We start from the raw sequence: 14,202 nt of genomic DNA on the forward strand, positions 1-14,202 counted from the left end.
GTTAAACAGGAACTGGAATACCACATGTTTGGGGAAAATGTCAACTTGGATTTGATTAGATGATGGTATCCTTGTAACTGTTAATTAAGAACAGTGGAAGTAGTCGGGTGGTGGTGGCACATGCCTTTAATCCTAGCACTTGGGAGTCAGAGGCAGGNGAATTTCTGAGTTCGAGACCAGCCTGGTCTACAGAGTAAGTTCCAGGACAGCCAGGGCTACACAGAGAAACCCTGTCTTGAAAAAAGCAAAACAAAAAACAAACAAACAAAAAAGAACAGTGGAAGCTTGATTCTTGGACAAATAGATTTATTGTTTTCTGTTTAAAATTTCATCAAAATAACTAAGAGGAATAGTAGAAACTCAAAGACTGGTTGTTTTGCAATCTTACTAAGTATGTTGTATAAATATTGAAGACACAGCAGTTGTAAATGTAAGTGTGTCTAATTCATTTATGGTAAAGTTTTTAGCCGTTAACCTTTGTTCATTCTGTCCTGTTACAGAGTCTTCAGTGTAGGTTAATGATTTTCAGGCACATTAGACTAACTCCGTAGTATCTGTGAATACTTCTTTTTACAACTCTATTTGTTAACTGTTAAGTCTTTGTTTGAGGGCATTATCTATTTAAGCTGCATATTTAAAATATCTTTTAGAGCATTTTGACTGTGGTGGTGGTATGGGAAGGACTCCGCTTTCAGAATTTTGAAGTCCTACCCTTTTTACACTGTTTCTATCAATTGAACACTTTGAAAAGAATCTGTCTTCACTTTCCAGCACAGTGCTTTTATGTGGCGGGAAGAGACCGGCTCCTTATGTGTAATCCAGACTTTGTTCTAATTGAAAGAGAATCATTCATTTGAAACTGGTACTTAACACAGGTTAGGGGTGACCAGGTCTTTAAAATGTAGCTCCACAGTAAGCATTTTGTTTTTATATCTATGTGATTGATTGTGTAGTATGTTAATGTGTATTTATTTTATATTCTGTGTTCTGAGACCCAGATTATGTGAATTTTAGAACTCTTAAGTGATATAAAAATATTCCATTAAACATTGATTTTGTGTTTTGTGGGACAATAGAACAGGGTGCATTTTGTTACAAATGTATTCTGACTTCTGTGTGAAAATAAGTAAATGAGTTTTTTATACAACAGTAACTCCTGTATTTTTTCCTCTTGGAGACTTCTATATAACAATTAGCTACTCCTACATGAAGGTTTTTGTTGTTGTTATTGTTGTTATTATGTCTAACTGCACAGTGCTGTTTATGTATTTACCACAATTTACTTGATTGTTGAAAATTATATACCAAATGTAAAAGAATTCCAAGAGCGATGGAATGACTTTGCACTTTCATAAGCTAGGGAACCATTGTTATGATAGTGGTTTGAAATTTGGAGAATATGTTGAAAGTGGAGGTTTCCAAGTTCACACTTAGATATTGTAATTCATCACATCTGTGTTACAGGGGAAGCAGCTGCTCTGTATAAACCTCCTGACAGGAAGGATGCAGGTGTGATGGAGGCTGTTTCTAGTTCAGACTTAAGTGTCTACATGCCATCTGGATTTGGGGGAATTACCCTTCTTGATGATGCCCTTGGGGCTCTCACTTGGGATAGCCTTCCTTTGTTCTTTTGTAGTCTGTAAGGACAGAATCTAGAGGGTGTGTAGGCTGAGGAGCCCAGGAGGACCCTTTGATACGAGTGCATGACCTCTGGTGTATAGATGCCCAGAGAGACCCCTACACTGTCCTTCCTTCACATGCCAATGTTGCATCTCGCTACAGTAAACTGGTCATAAGACTGTCTTCATTGTCTTTCCGGAAGGATGCTATGAAACTAGCTCTTCACTTGGTGCTGTGACCTCTAGCCTCTTTAACTTACTCACCAGAACAGTTCTTGAAAACAAGCTAGCATGAAAATGGATTTGACTTTTCTTTTCTTTCAAAATGGCTACGGAACAAAGCTCTACTGGGAATGCCTAAAATCTTTCTTGATAAGTTTCAAATGCTACAGCGTTGATTGCTTAAAACCAGGAACGAGGCATTGTACAAAAAAGTCAGAAAGTGCTTATGTGCCAGTAAGCATCCCTAGTGAGGATGGCTGGAGGAAGGGAGTACAGGCTTAACAGGGCTGCCCTCGCCTTTGCGTTGCCGTGCTCATCCTCGCCCGGTGTCTCCAGCCCCAGCTGCTGCAGTCTCCCTCTGTTGTGTCCCAGGAATCACTCTGTCCTCCTGCTTTCCTATCCTCTGCTGCGCTGCAGAGTGCATTTGTTTTCAAACACACTGTATACATTTTGTAGTGTCTACTACCTTAATGTTTGTTTTTCATAAGAGCTACATGAGGGTAGGGGACAGAACAGTGCTGTGCTGCATGCATTACCAAACACTCGGCTATTTGTTGGATGAATAAATACACTGTGTGTGTGTGTGTGTGTGAGTGAGTGTGTGTGTGTGCGCGCACGTGCATGTGTGTGTGTGCTTTGTTTGTATGTGTAATAGTACAAAGTGTTGGGAGAAATGAATAGTGTCAGATGGAGTGAATTCCATTTTTCTGACTGCCGAGGATTTGAATTTACCAATTTTATGAGTGTACAACCATTTGCAGTTTTTTTCTTCTGTAGATTTTTGGTGAAAGTGCTAAATGTGTCTTTGTAATAAGCAGGGTTTGAAACTCAAGTTCAATATGTTACAAATAAAAATAGCTAGTATTAAGTGAACCGGACTAATTAAGTAGATTGAATTTAATGTAATCTAGCACTGATTAATCTCTTTGAACTTGATTTTGTAGCAACAAATAGGTATTCATTCACCTTAGGACAAAGGCCCAGTCCTTATCAGAACAGGGCTGTGAATTATGGTTTTCAAAAGGGCTGTTGTTTTAATTTTTACTTTGGTTTATACTGTATTTCACTTTTTGTTTAAAACCATCTTTATTTTATTTTATTTTTGTTTTGTTTCATCTTATTTTTGCAGACAGGCTCGGGGAGAGCGCACCCTCAGATAAGACTGTAGACCCGCTCCCCGCTCCACATAGCCGTCCTCCGGAGGAGCCTTTTGCTTCCATCCCTTTCATTTCCCACTCAGGCAAGTTACACGCGTGGCATCGTTGTCTGTGAAATGCTCAGAAGAGGCGGATGTTAGGTACAAAAGCTTGAAAGTAGGAAGTGTGTAACTGTTAGCCATCTAATCTTCTCAGCGTGTGGTCTACAGAGTTGCTGTTGTACGTTGGTCAGCGTGGGAAATGCCGTTCTTTTCACCAGTCACTGGGCTCTACTTTAAAAAAAATCACACATAAAAAATATCTCCTATATTTAAAATATACTTACAAATACTTTAATACTTAGCTTTTGCTTAAAAACCTGATGTTTTCCTAGCATACACATCATTTCTTATAATTGTCTTAATGATTTTGTATTTGGTATGCCAGTAACTTCTCTTCTTATGTTCATGCTTTTGATTTTAGTTCAGAAGTTGAATGCTGATGCAACTTACTATGTAAAATTATTCCTATTAGTAATTTCAAAGTAAGTGTATGAAGCAAAACCCTAGCAAGATTGTTTGCAATTGCTGTCATATTCTGCGTTCTATCTTTGCTCTCTATCTTCCTGCATTTCTGCTTACTGCCCTTTCATTGTTAGTTTTATGGATGACACAATATCTGTAGCAGGGACAGCTAGCTAGCTGTGTACCTGCTCAGCCTTCTGTGTGGTTCCTTATACTGCCAACACCCTTAGTCAAAAGTGTGTTTTTTCCTTGTATTTCAAAAATGCTCATCACTCTCCAGGGATCTTGGAACTTAGTGGTGTGATTTGCTGATGCAGAAAGCAGTTTCAGTGCAGTGTTGCTGCTGTTGCTCCTCCTCAACTGGAGTCCATTGTCCTGCCTGGGTTTGCACATCCCCATGCAAAACACTTCCTAGGGACCCTGGGGAAGTGGGCCTGACCTGAAGGCAGGACTTGGATGGCCTTTCCTGGGTGCTCTTTGGGGACACACACTTATTGCCATGTTGCCATGGGGACTTTTGTAATTAGTAGTTTGTTCAGAAATCTGAGCTTGGTTGACACTGGTTTTGTTGAACTTTGTGTATATTCTGTTAGATGTGAACTTATTGAGGGTTGGGAGCGTGGCTTGTGTTTGATCTTGCCCAGTAACCAACCCAATAATGACTTAATAGTCATTGTTTGAAAACATTATGGCTATCCGTAAAAGGCGTTTCTGAATATTTCTTAGAACTGGGCAGTTAGGATGAGAGGGCTCTCACTCTAGGATTTGTCAGACAGTGAAAGCATTATTGATATTGCAGTGGTTTGACTGGGAAAGTCAGTGAAGGAGCAGGCCAGCCTGGGAGGGGTATGCCTAAGACAGAACAAAGGTGATTGCTGGGACAACAATGGTAACCTGATACTTTTCAGATTCAAAGTTTACTTAAAATAAAAAATCTAAAATAGATAATCACCATCGGCCTATATATTAGAAAGTGTAGATACTTTGTTGAGGCACGGGAGGGAGGGATCAGCCGTGGACTTTGTGGCGATAACTCTTCCATAATGTGTTTTTGGTTTAAAACACATTATGTTACAGAACATTCTACGTGTGTTCTGTCTCTGAACCTTGTCTCTCTCCTCCACTGTTGTTGCTACTTTTATTTTTATTTCATGTGCATGTGTGTGTGACTGTGTGTAAGTGGGTGTTGGTGAGAGCCATAGTGGAGGTCAGGGTAACTGGGGAAGATGGTCCCCTCTTTCTACCCTGTGAGTTCCAGGAATTGAACTCAGGTTGTCAGGCCTGGCATCCTCTCCTGCTGAGCTGTTTGCAGGCCCCACACTGCTGTGTTTAATGCCCGGGTGCTCAGGAGCTTGCCTCGAAGATTCCTTTAAGCACTGCTATTACACACACACATATACACACAAACGCATGCATGCACATGCGGGCATACACGCACACGTGCGTACGTAAAATGTATATATAAAAATATATATTAAAATGTATACATACACTTAAGATGTATATGTACATTTTAATACACTGTCATTCACTTAAAGTATTTTCAATTTCTCACATGTTCTAATGTATTTTGATTAAAGGTTCAAATTCCAGATACTTGAATGAATTAATTAGTTAATGTTTAAGATAAGGTCTCACTGTGTAACCCAGGCTGTCCTTGGACTCACATACTTGCCCACATCATCCTCCAGAGCCTGGGGTTAAGGGAGCACAGAACCATGGCTGGCTAGAATGGATTTTTTTTAAAAATTAGTTGAAGATTCCCTTCGAGTAAACAGTAAGATAACAATAAAATAACGGACCTCCTTTCTTTGGGTGGAGGGAGGAAGACAGGATTTGATAGGGGCACATCCCGCCCTCAAACCTTACCCTGCTCCAGCCTCTCGAGTGGTGAGTTACAGGAGTGCACCCCTAGGCCTGGCCATAAACCTCAGTAAGAAAGATTTTATTTTTAAAGGAAAAAGTTCAAGTAAGCCTTGGTTGGAAAAAAGCTAATTGGTTTGTAGATTGATGAAGAGAAGCTGGGATATGAAGTTAGGGGTTAAGCTCAGATGTGTTTACATATAACATTGTTACATTTTCTTATACAGTAAAAAGACAATATCACTGCCAAATAGTTATTAACTTGCATAAAATAGTTTTTATCTGATGCAAATTATTATAAATAATTATACATTAATGGTATTAATATTAAAATCTCCCTTAACAAATTTGGAAAATTTCTTGCATTCACTATTATGCCATTCAGTGTCCTCCCAACTAATGATTCCCCTTCGATATCAAAAATGCTATTCTGGGCCCAGTGAGACAAGGGTTCATCAGTCCAATAACATATCCGAGCCCAGTGGCACATTCTGTGATCCCAGCACCCTTCAGGCCAAAGCAGAGGATTCCAGATTGAAGGCTTGTATAGGCTACAAAGTAAGGCCCTGTCTGAGAGCAAGCAAGACAAACACCTCAGGCACAAGCCTGGTGTTCTCCTTTTCCTTCCTTTGGGACAGGTCCCCAGTAGTTTCTAAGACAGTGGAGATGTGACTCTCTGAGTTAATTCTGGTGCAGACAGTCCTGTTTAATGACACACCTTCTGGAACATACAGGAAGTCACTGACGTTCTTGAATTGTATTTGAAGGGTTTTCACACTTACTTTGCATTTCAGTTGTAATTTGGACCAGGTTTAATGAAAATTGGGTCTGAAGGTTGGCCTACCTTGTAAAGTGATGAGGTATGAAATTTCTTCCTTTAGAGTCAGTTTATGATTCTTGATGGTCAGGATTTCTTTTTCAAGATGTTGGCAATTTACTTGCCATAATTGAATTCTGCCATATGTTCTTTAGAAACAAGCTCAGTTACTTTGTTTGAGTCACATAATTTATAAGTTCACATAATTTATCCAGTTCTGATGCTAAACTCTTCCATAAACAGTAGTAAGCAACTAAAAACGAAATGGAAGATATCCTGCACCACCAGTCAGATAAGAAAATGGCATATGTGTTTGGAAATGGTGTTCCCAGCCTGTGTGGTTGTCTTCTTGCATTTGGACTCTGCCACTTGGCCTGCCTTCAGAGCAGTCATGCAGATTCTGATAAACCCTTTTGCTAATCCACTAATCCGGAGGCCTAACATGATAAATTGTTGGGAAATGATGGCAGGCAGTATGCTTCCAATTGACAGTGTGCTTTCAAGCGCCCCTCCCCTCCTCTGCCTAGATGATGGGACAACAGACGGCATGTAATTACAATCGCAGTTCAAGCCATTTATCCTCTATAAGCTGGTACTAAAGAAAAGAGCATTGGAACAAAATTTCCTTGACACTGCAAGCTTCTTACATGATTAAAAGGATGCCAACTGTTTGCCCTTTGAGTGGAAACACAACGGGAAGAGTTGCACTGTAGACAGAATGCGGCAAATGTGCTTTTGTCCCTGAGGAGGGGACTTTCAGCGATGTGGCTCTTTGGTATAGTTTATGAATTTACAAGTATATACTTTGCAGAACTGATATAGTGAAGCATTAACTAGGACCCAACTTCTTAAATGAAGTGTTTAAGAGAACACTGTTAAATGCTGTGTTAGCTATCCCTCCTTTTTGGATTGAGTATTGGAGTTTCCATTTAGATTGTGCAAGAATGTACCTTTGAAGTTTGAACATTTAGAAATTGTCTTTTGTGAAAACTTACAAACCCAGAATTGGTCAGTTTATTCTCTCAACATTCTTTTGGTGAATTCTTGTTCTTGCATCTGTTTGGTGAGGTAAGCTTGTTTTCAGAAACCCCACCCCACTTTCCCTATTCCCTGCCTAACACACAGCTGTGTCTGTCACTCATTGTCAGATGTTGCGACAAAGGAGGCATGGAGCCTTCAGAATAACAGAGGAGCAGTGTATCACAGGTCGCTAAGGTGATGCATGAGCTTTGACATCAAACACTGTCTTACTCACCTATGAAAGACAAAGCAAACTTGATAAAAGATATATAAAGAACCCTTAAGGAACAGCACAGTTCAAACAGAAACAACAAGGACCCATATGGTAGTACTTTGCCCTGCTCTGGCATGCTGCCACAGGGGGCAAAAGGAAGCAGGCAGGACAGCTCCTGGTCATACTTGGCAGTGCATTGTAAACTGTGCTGAACATTGCCTGGTGATGCCAGGACAGAGTTCGAAGGTAGCACCTGCAGCTTGAGAAATCGCTGTGGCTTTAATATATGTGGCTCCAAACTTTGGTAACTATCACATTCCTCATGTGTAAAGAGAGACTGAGCTATATCTCTGGAAATCCCTTGTTATTGAAAGAGTTCAGGATATAGTTGAAGCTATGAAACAGGGTTATAATTACAAAACAGTGAAGAGATGTAAGAGAAAGCCCAAGAACTGAAATTTGAGCAGTACTAGAGTAAACTTTTCAAGGAATAGGAAGGCGTGATGGCCTGTGGACATGGCGAGTCAGTTCTGAAGATGCGACTCCAGTGGAGGAGAAAGGCACCTCTAGCATTGATCATAGCAAACCTTATAGATCCCAGGGTAGAGGGGAGCCAGGAGTGCGGAGCTGGAAAGAACGTGGAGAGCTGGTAATGCACTAAATACTGCTCTCTTGACCCTTAGACGCCCTCCCTGATGCATCACAAGGGTGTAGTTAGGGGCTCCATGAAGATGTGTAGTCGGGAGCAGGGCCCTCTACAAGTACCTACAAGTGCCATGACTGCTGCCCACAGTCTCCCTGCGTCTTCACTGTAATCCACAGTGAAAGACGTGAGGCTGATAATGCCATTCATTTTGCAGGTTAAAGAAACAAATCACTGAGTAATGAAAACATGTAAACTGTAAGTCTTCAAACGGCACTTTAATTTAGCATCTTCTGCTGAAAAGGACTTATGTTGTATGTATATTTTTATGTAGACACCAAGTAGTTGTTACTCCACTTCTTTAGTACATGCTGAGACGTTGCTTCGGTTACTGAGTGTTGTGCACGAGGTGTGGGATGTGAACAGTGGCCCTGGCCAGAAGGATAATTTGAGTTTGTGCTTGTTCTCTTTCCTTTTGCGCAGCGAGATTTTCCTGGCTCTCATATTTTTTGATGCTTTAAATTAGGATTTCCATGCTGGATACTTTATAAACTAAAAAGATATTTATCACTCAAAAACTTAGGGCTTTTACTGATCTCCCCAAATCTGCATTGTTTATCCTAGTCACATATTCTCAGGCTCTTGGTCTGAGTGATCTTGCACTGTTACTGGGATGCAGACAACACTTGACAAAATGATAACATGCTCTATTTTCTGACAGTGGGGACTGGTAGGGAAACATTTCAGCATATGGATTGTGTCCAGAGCCTACTCTGGTCCAGGAACTTCTGAAGTAAGATCTCTTAGGGTCTCTTCACAATGTTGAATTTCTGAAAATGTTCTCTCTTAAAAATGGGAATGACGGTCTTACTTGGAATCTGAGCTAATTTAAAATTTTATTCATAAGCTGGGTGGTGGTGGAGCACGCACTTAGGAGGCAGAGGCAGGTGGATTTCTGAGTTCGAGGCCAGCCTGGTCTACAAAGTGAGTTCCAGGACAGCCAGGGCTATACAGAGAAACCCTGTCTCGAAAAAACCAAAAATAAATAAATAAATAAATAAAATTTTATTCATGTTTTTCTTACCTAAATGTGGAACATATTAATATATTACTATTTTGAATTTTTCACTGGAAGTCTTTAATATGTTTCAATTAAGATTTACTTATTTTCTTATTTGGGAGACAGTATTTTAACTAATAGCTCTCAAATGATTATTTTACTACTATTTATTAATAAATAATAGCTTGGCCACAAAGATTTGGCCCTGCCATTTGCTTATTAAATCTATGTTAAGCTTGCTTTCCCGCCCCCTGCAGTGACGGTGCATCTTGCTAGAAGACTTCAAAGCTTGGTCATTTTAGTGTGTTGTCCCCAGGCAGGGAGCAAGAGTAAGGAATGGTGTAACCAGGTGCCCTTAGCATTGCTCGCAGTGCTGCTGGGCTCACAGGAAAGTTAAGCCCAGAGAAGACGAGCGGTTCAGTACATGAAACCAGATGTTCCTCCTGTCAGTTACTAACGGTGTAACCAAGAGAGAGCCCACTCTGAGGGTGTCCAAGCTGTGAGGAACCTTCCCAGTACTTACTGGGAATGTTCCCATTCCCCACCCGCTTCAAACTGCTATTTTTACATTAACAATACAAATCTCAGATTATTATGACGACAGGAGATCCTGAAATTCAAAGCAGCATGTTCGGGCTATACTCTTAGGAAATTAACTTTAGCAGTGAGATAATCCTGATTAAATTTCATAATAAATCAAATATGTATTATTTAATCTAACATCTGGGAAGAAGTAATCTGTCCCCAGAAGCAAATAGGAATATTGGAGGCATTGTCCTGATTCTGTATTTATTTCAGCATCTGAGTGTTTGTTTTTCTCAAATTAGAGGAATATGTTTAAGCAAAGGAATGGTTTGTATACGCTGAGGGCAGTTTTTAGCCAGAAGTCATTATGTAGATGCAACTATATATATTATAACTTAAGGTACTAGAGCCAGTTCGAGGTGCTCTTTGGGTGGCTGGTGGGGGCGGGGGAGCTGTCTCTGCGCCGTGGCAAAGGGCTGAGAGCTGTAAAATAACAGTTGGCTCTCTGCACCCTTAGAGCCAGCCCACGCTGGACTGAAAACATCAGAAAAAGATGCACCTCTACTAGGCACGTTCTTATCACACCCTAAACAAATAAGAGTGTATGTAGCATGATGCTGTATTAGAGTATGTAACATCTATACAAAGATGGTTTATGATACTCAGGAAGGAGTAGTAGGTTATACATGCATTCCATTCTTCATAAGGCACACAAATGTCAGGATCTGAGTATCTGTGGGAGGCAACAGTACCTCCAAAGCCAAGGGATACTAGAACTAATTTTGGTTTTGTATACTTTACATATTTCAGCTCTTAAGTAGTTTCACAGTAAAGGAATGGCAGTTGACTAGCTTGGCTGCTGCTGCAGACAGGGAGACCCATCCAGGATTACTGTTAACTTGCAGCTGGCACTTCATCTCCTCAGCAGATGGTGCTGGAGGTCCAACTGTGAGCTGGTGCTGACTTGGTAGCATGGGTGCTGGTGGTGAGTTTGCAGGGGCCGCATTACTGCATTTGACTCATATAGCTTACAAAGGAGCAGGCACTGGGGGAATGGAGAACCATCTAAAGAATGTCTCTGTGGAGTCTGAGAACACAGGATAAAAAGGAATATGATAAATGCTTTTTATTGTTGCTTTAGTTTTAAAGAGGAGACTAGTAAAGTCATTGTCTATACAAGCCAGTTCTGGAGCTGGCGTGTGACTTTTCTGCTCATTTTGAAAGCATTTCTTTCCCACTTGTTACACTGTGTCCCCATGTATATTTAAAGAGATAATAGTTTCGAGGATTACAAGTCCACTCTGGGCATGTGCATATATATGTGCATATATATTTGCTTGTTTACTTGATGATCAGTTCTCAAGAAGGTCAGTGTTGTGGTTTTGTTTTTGTTTTTTTTTATTGTTGTTGTTGGTTGGTTGGTTGGGTCTTTTTCCTTTCACCTTTCTTTTTCTTTTTGGTCGAGAATTGCTTCTTCCCTTCTTGCTTCTTCATGTGTTCCCTCGCACTTAGATTCACCCATGGTGCCTACATGTTACTAGAAGCTGGTTGAGTATGGTAGGGGAAGAGAATTAATTTGCTTCTTGTTGCAGATGATGAGAAAGAGTTCATGTAGTGTCAGGCACTGTTGGTACCCTCCCCCTTTAAGATTTATTTTCATTGTTGCTGTACGGGTGTTTTGGCTACATGTATGTCTGCACACTACATGTATGCAGTCTTCAAGGAGGCCAGACAAGGCATCAGATTCCCCAGGTGGTTGTGAGCTTCCACGTGGGTGGTGGGGATGAACCCAGGTCTTAGGAAGAGCAGACAGTGCTCCTAACAGCTAGGCAGTCTCTCCTGTTCCCTTGGTGCTTTATTAACAAGGCAGATGAAGTAAAGATCTGTTCTCAGCCCCATTTCATTCATGATTTAAGAGTAGAGTCGCTGCCATCCTGGTGGGGTGTTTTTCTTAGCTCTGTTATCTGTGGGAAGGAAATATTAGTGCATGGATTAGAATGACAGCTACATCTGAAAGAGGTGGCTTTTCCCTTTTGTTCCCTCAAGGAAAACACGCACAGCTCCTGGTTTTTCTGTTGTAACTGTGGGGAAACTAGAAACAGCCTAGATATTCTAATGACAGTAAGGATGCACATGCTTCATCTTAGCAAGCTTTCTCAAGAAACCGTGGGTTACATTGGTACTTGAGAGGGCCCATGAGGACGGCAAGTGAAACCACACAGAAGTAAGTCCACAGTTAGTTAGGAAAGTGGCTCTGTGTGTCCTCTTTACACCGAAGAAAGGTTTGCTTCTGTCGATCTGATCCTCAGTAGCTGAGGAAGGGCGGGTCAGAAGCAAGAGTGGAAAGCGGCTGGTGTCTTCTGGACAGAATGGAGCCATGGTGGAATGGAGCAGTCGTCTTGTCAAGAGTGGACTCGGGTGTGGTGGGAACAGAAAGCTGCTTCGGATGGTCTCTCCAGTCCTGCTGTGTTCAGAGTTCCGGAAGGCCTCTGGGGATAGAGAGTTTTCTAGGGGAGCGTCAGTGTGGCATTTACCCAAGCACTTGCATTCTCATCTGTTTATACTGGTTGACACGCTACACTTCATGCACTTGCATGCTCATCTGTTATACTGGTTAACACGCTACACTTCCTGAAGGGAGAGTCACAGATGCGGGGCGTTCTGGGTTCATCACATTAGATTCTTTTGTGTCGGAAACTGCAGGAGAGAAAGAACGAAGGCAGAGCGCCAGGCGCATCCTTTCATAGGTTTGGCTGCCTGAGACCACATGACCTGTTTCATTCTTGATACAGGATCAATCATCGGATGGTTCCCCAGGTGTCTGGGCAGTGCGCATAGTATATGCATGGCCATCCATGAGAGCTTAAATGTCTTCTGAAGGAAATGTTCTTGAGTGAGGGTAACTCACTCCTGTGGAACCATGTGTGTCTGGTTTTCAGCAAAAATCCATGAGCGTCCACCATTACTTCAAAGGTAATTTTTTGTTGCTGCCTTTTGTTTGTTTTTTATGTCAGAGGAACAGTGTATGGGCGAACAGTGAAAATGTGAGCCTGCATCCAATGGGTTTTGGCTTGTTGGGATGATAAACAACAGTGAAGCTTTTAGCTAACTTGAAGGATGGGGCAGAAGATGACCTGTGTGTTGAAGTGTAGCCTGATGTATTGTCTGCAGTATCCTCTCCCAGTCACTCATGCCTCACTAAGGTCAAGATTCTCAATAAACTGCAGAAGACGACTGACTGGGTTATGAGGGCCATTTTCTGTCCCTTTGCTTTCTGCCCCATGCGGCTCGGGTACCTGCCACCCCTGGAAGCACTTGGCTTGCTTCCGGGCACTGTGCCCGCCTGGTTTTGCACTGCTGTGGTACTTTCCAGCTCACCTTGCACACAGCTTGTCTTCCTTGGCTGACTCCCAGGTGGCTGCCCTTGGGCTCAGCTTGGCACGTTCTTTTCTTTATCTTATTAGGTAATGATCCCGAAGTCTGTGGCCTTTTCTGTGTATTACAAAGTGATACCTCCCAAACCTGTGTTCTTCAGCTAAAACTCAGCCTCATATTAAATCTCTTCACAGCGGATTCTCAAGCACATCGGGGTCTCAGAGTGAGGCTTTGTTTCCTAATTCATTCTTCCCATGTAAACAGTAGCACATCTCACTCATGTTCTTTCCAGTCCCTTGTTTTCCCACCTGCAGTGGACACTGAGGACCTCATGGTGTCACTTCCCAAGTTCTATCCACCTGAAGAAAGTATTCCTGCATTTGGCTTCTGTAAGGGTGTGTGTGCACACTTGTCAGAGCCCTCCTGTGAAGGCCAGAGCACAGCTTGTGGAACTCAGTTCTCTCTTCCACCACGAGGATCCCAGGGACTAAACTCGGGGTGTCAGTCCTAGGGGCACGTGTTCTTGCTCTCTGAACAGCACCCCCACCTCTCCCTAAAGTCTCTCACTGCCCTAGAACTCCCATAGTGGGCTAGACTGTCTTCCAGGGAGCACCAGGGGATCTTCCTTGTTTTCCCAGCACTGAGGCCACAAAGCCCGTTCGAACAGTGTAGCAGCGCAGCCCCCTTTCTGGCCATGTTCCAGCCGCACTATCCCAGTTTCACTACCTCGGGGTCCCAGAGCTTTTCATCTGAAGCAGCTAGCAGCTTGTCCTTTGTACAGCTCTTTCTCATGGTTCAGTCTAGACTTCTCCTTAAGGAGGTCTTTACTGACTGCCGGAGGTAAGCTTGGATTTATGCACCTATTTTCCTTCCTGTGAGTTTTCCAGCACAGGAAGTACTGACACTGAGTGCAAACTCCTGAAAACAGACATTTGTTTGTTAAAGGTAGTAAGAAAATGCAAGTGACTGAATTCTGAGCTAAAAGTACCTCCCTATAGTGACTGAATTGTCATGATATTCCGTTCTATATCTACCAGTTGCCACTCTTGGAGCAGTCATTTTGGTTACATTGTGCACAGAGCTAGGAAACAGAGAGTAATGACGGATGAGATATGATAAGTAGGATGGTTGGCCAGTCACAACACTGGAACAGGCCTGCAGTCAAGGGTTCTACAAGTTCATCA

At 42.0% G+C, this 14,202-nt stretch overlaps 1 protein-coding gene across 2 annotated transcripts in view; it reads left to right on the forward strand.

Annotated features, from left to right (window-relative positions):
- Positions 1–14,202, forward strand: part of Bmp2k (BMP2 inducible kinase) — a 104,679-nt gene that overhangs the window by 87,543 nt on the left and 2,934 nt on the right. Inside the window, exon 15 of one of the 2 annotated variants that reach the window (XM_021210741.2) lies at positions 2,971–3,081. The exons of the other annotated variant lie outside the window; for it this stretch is intronic. Coding sequence (XP_021066400.1) covers positions 2,971–3,081 — 111 coding nt within the window. The remainder of the gene's footprint in view (positions 1–2,970; positions 3,082–14,202) is intronic. 2 annotated transcript variants of the gene reach the window in all.

The sequence above is a fragment of the Mus pahari genome, chromosome 13 (assembly GCF_900095145.1).
Source record: "Mus pahari chromosome 13, PAHARI_EIJ_v1.1, whole genome shotgun sequence".
Lineage (NCBI taxonomy): Eukaryota > Metazoa > Chordata > Mammalia > Rodentia > Muridae > Mus > Mus pahari.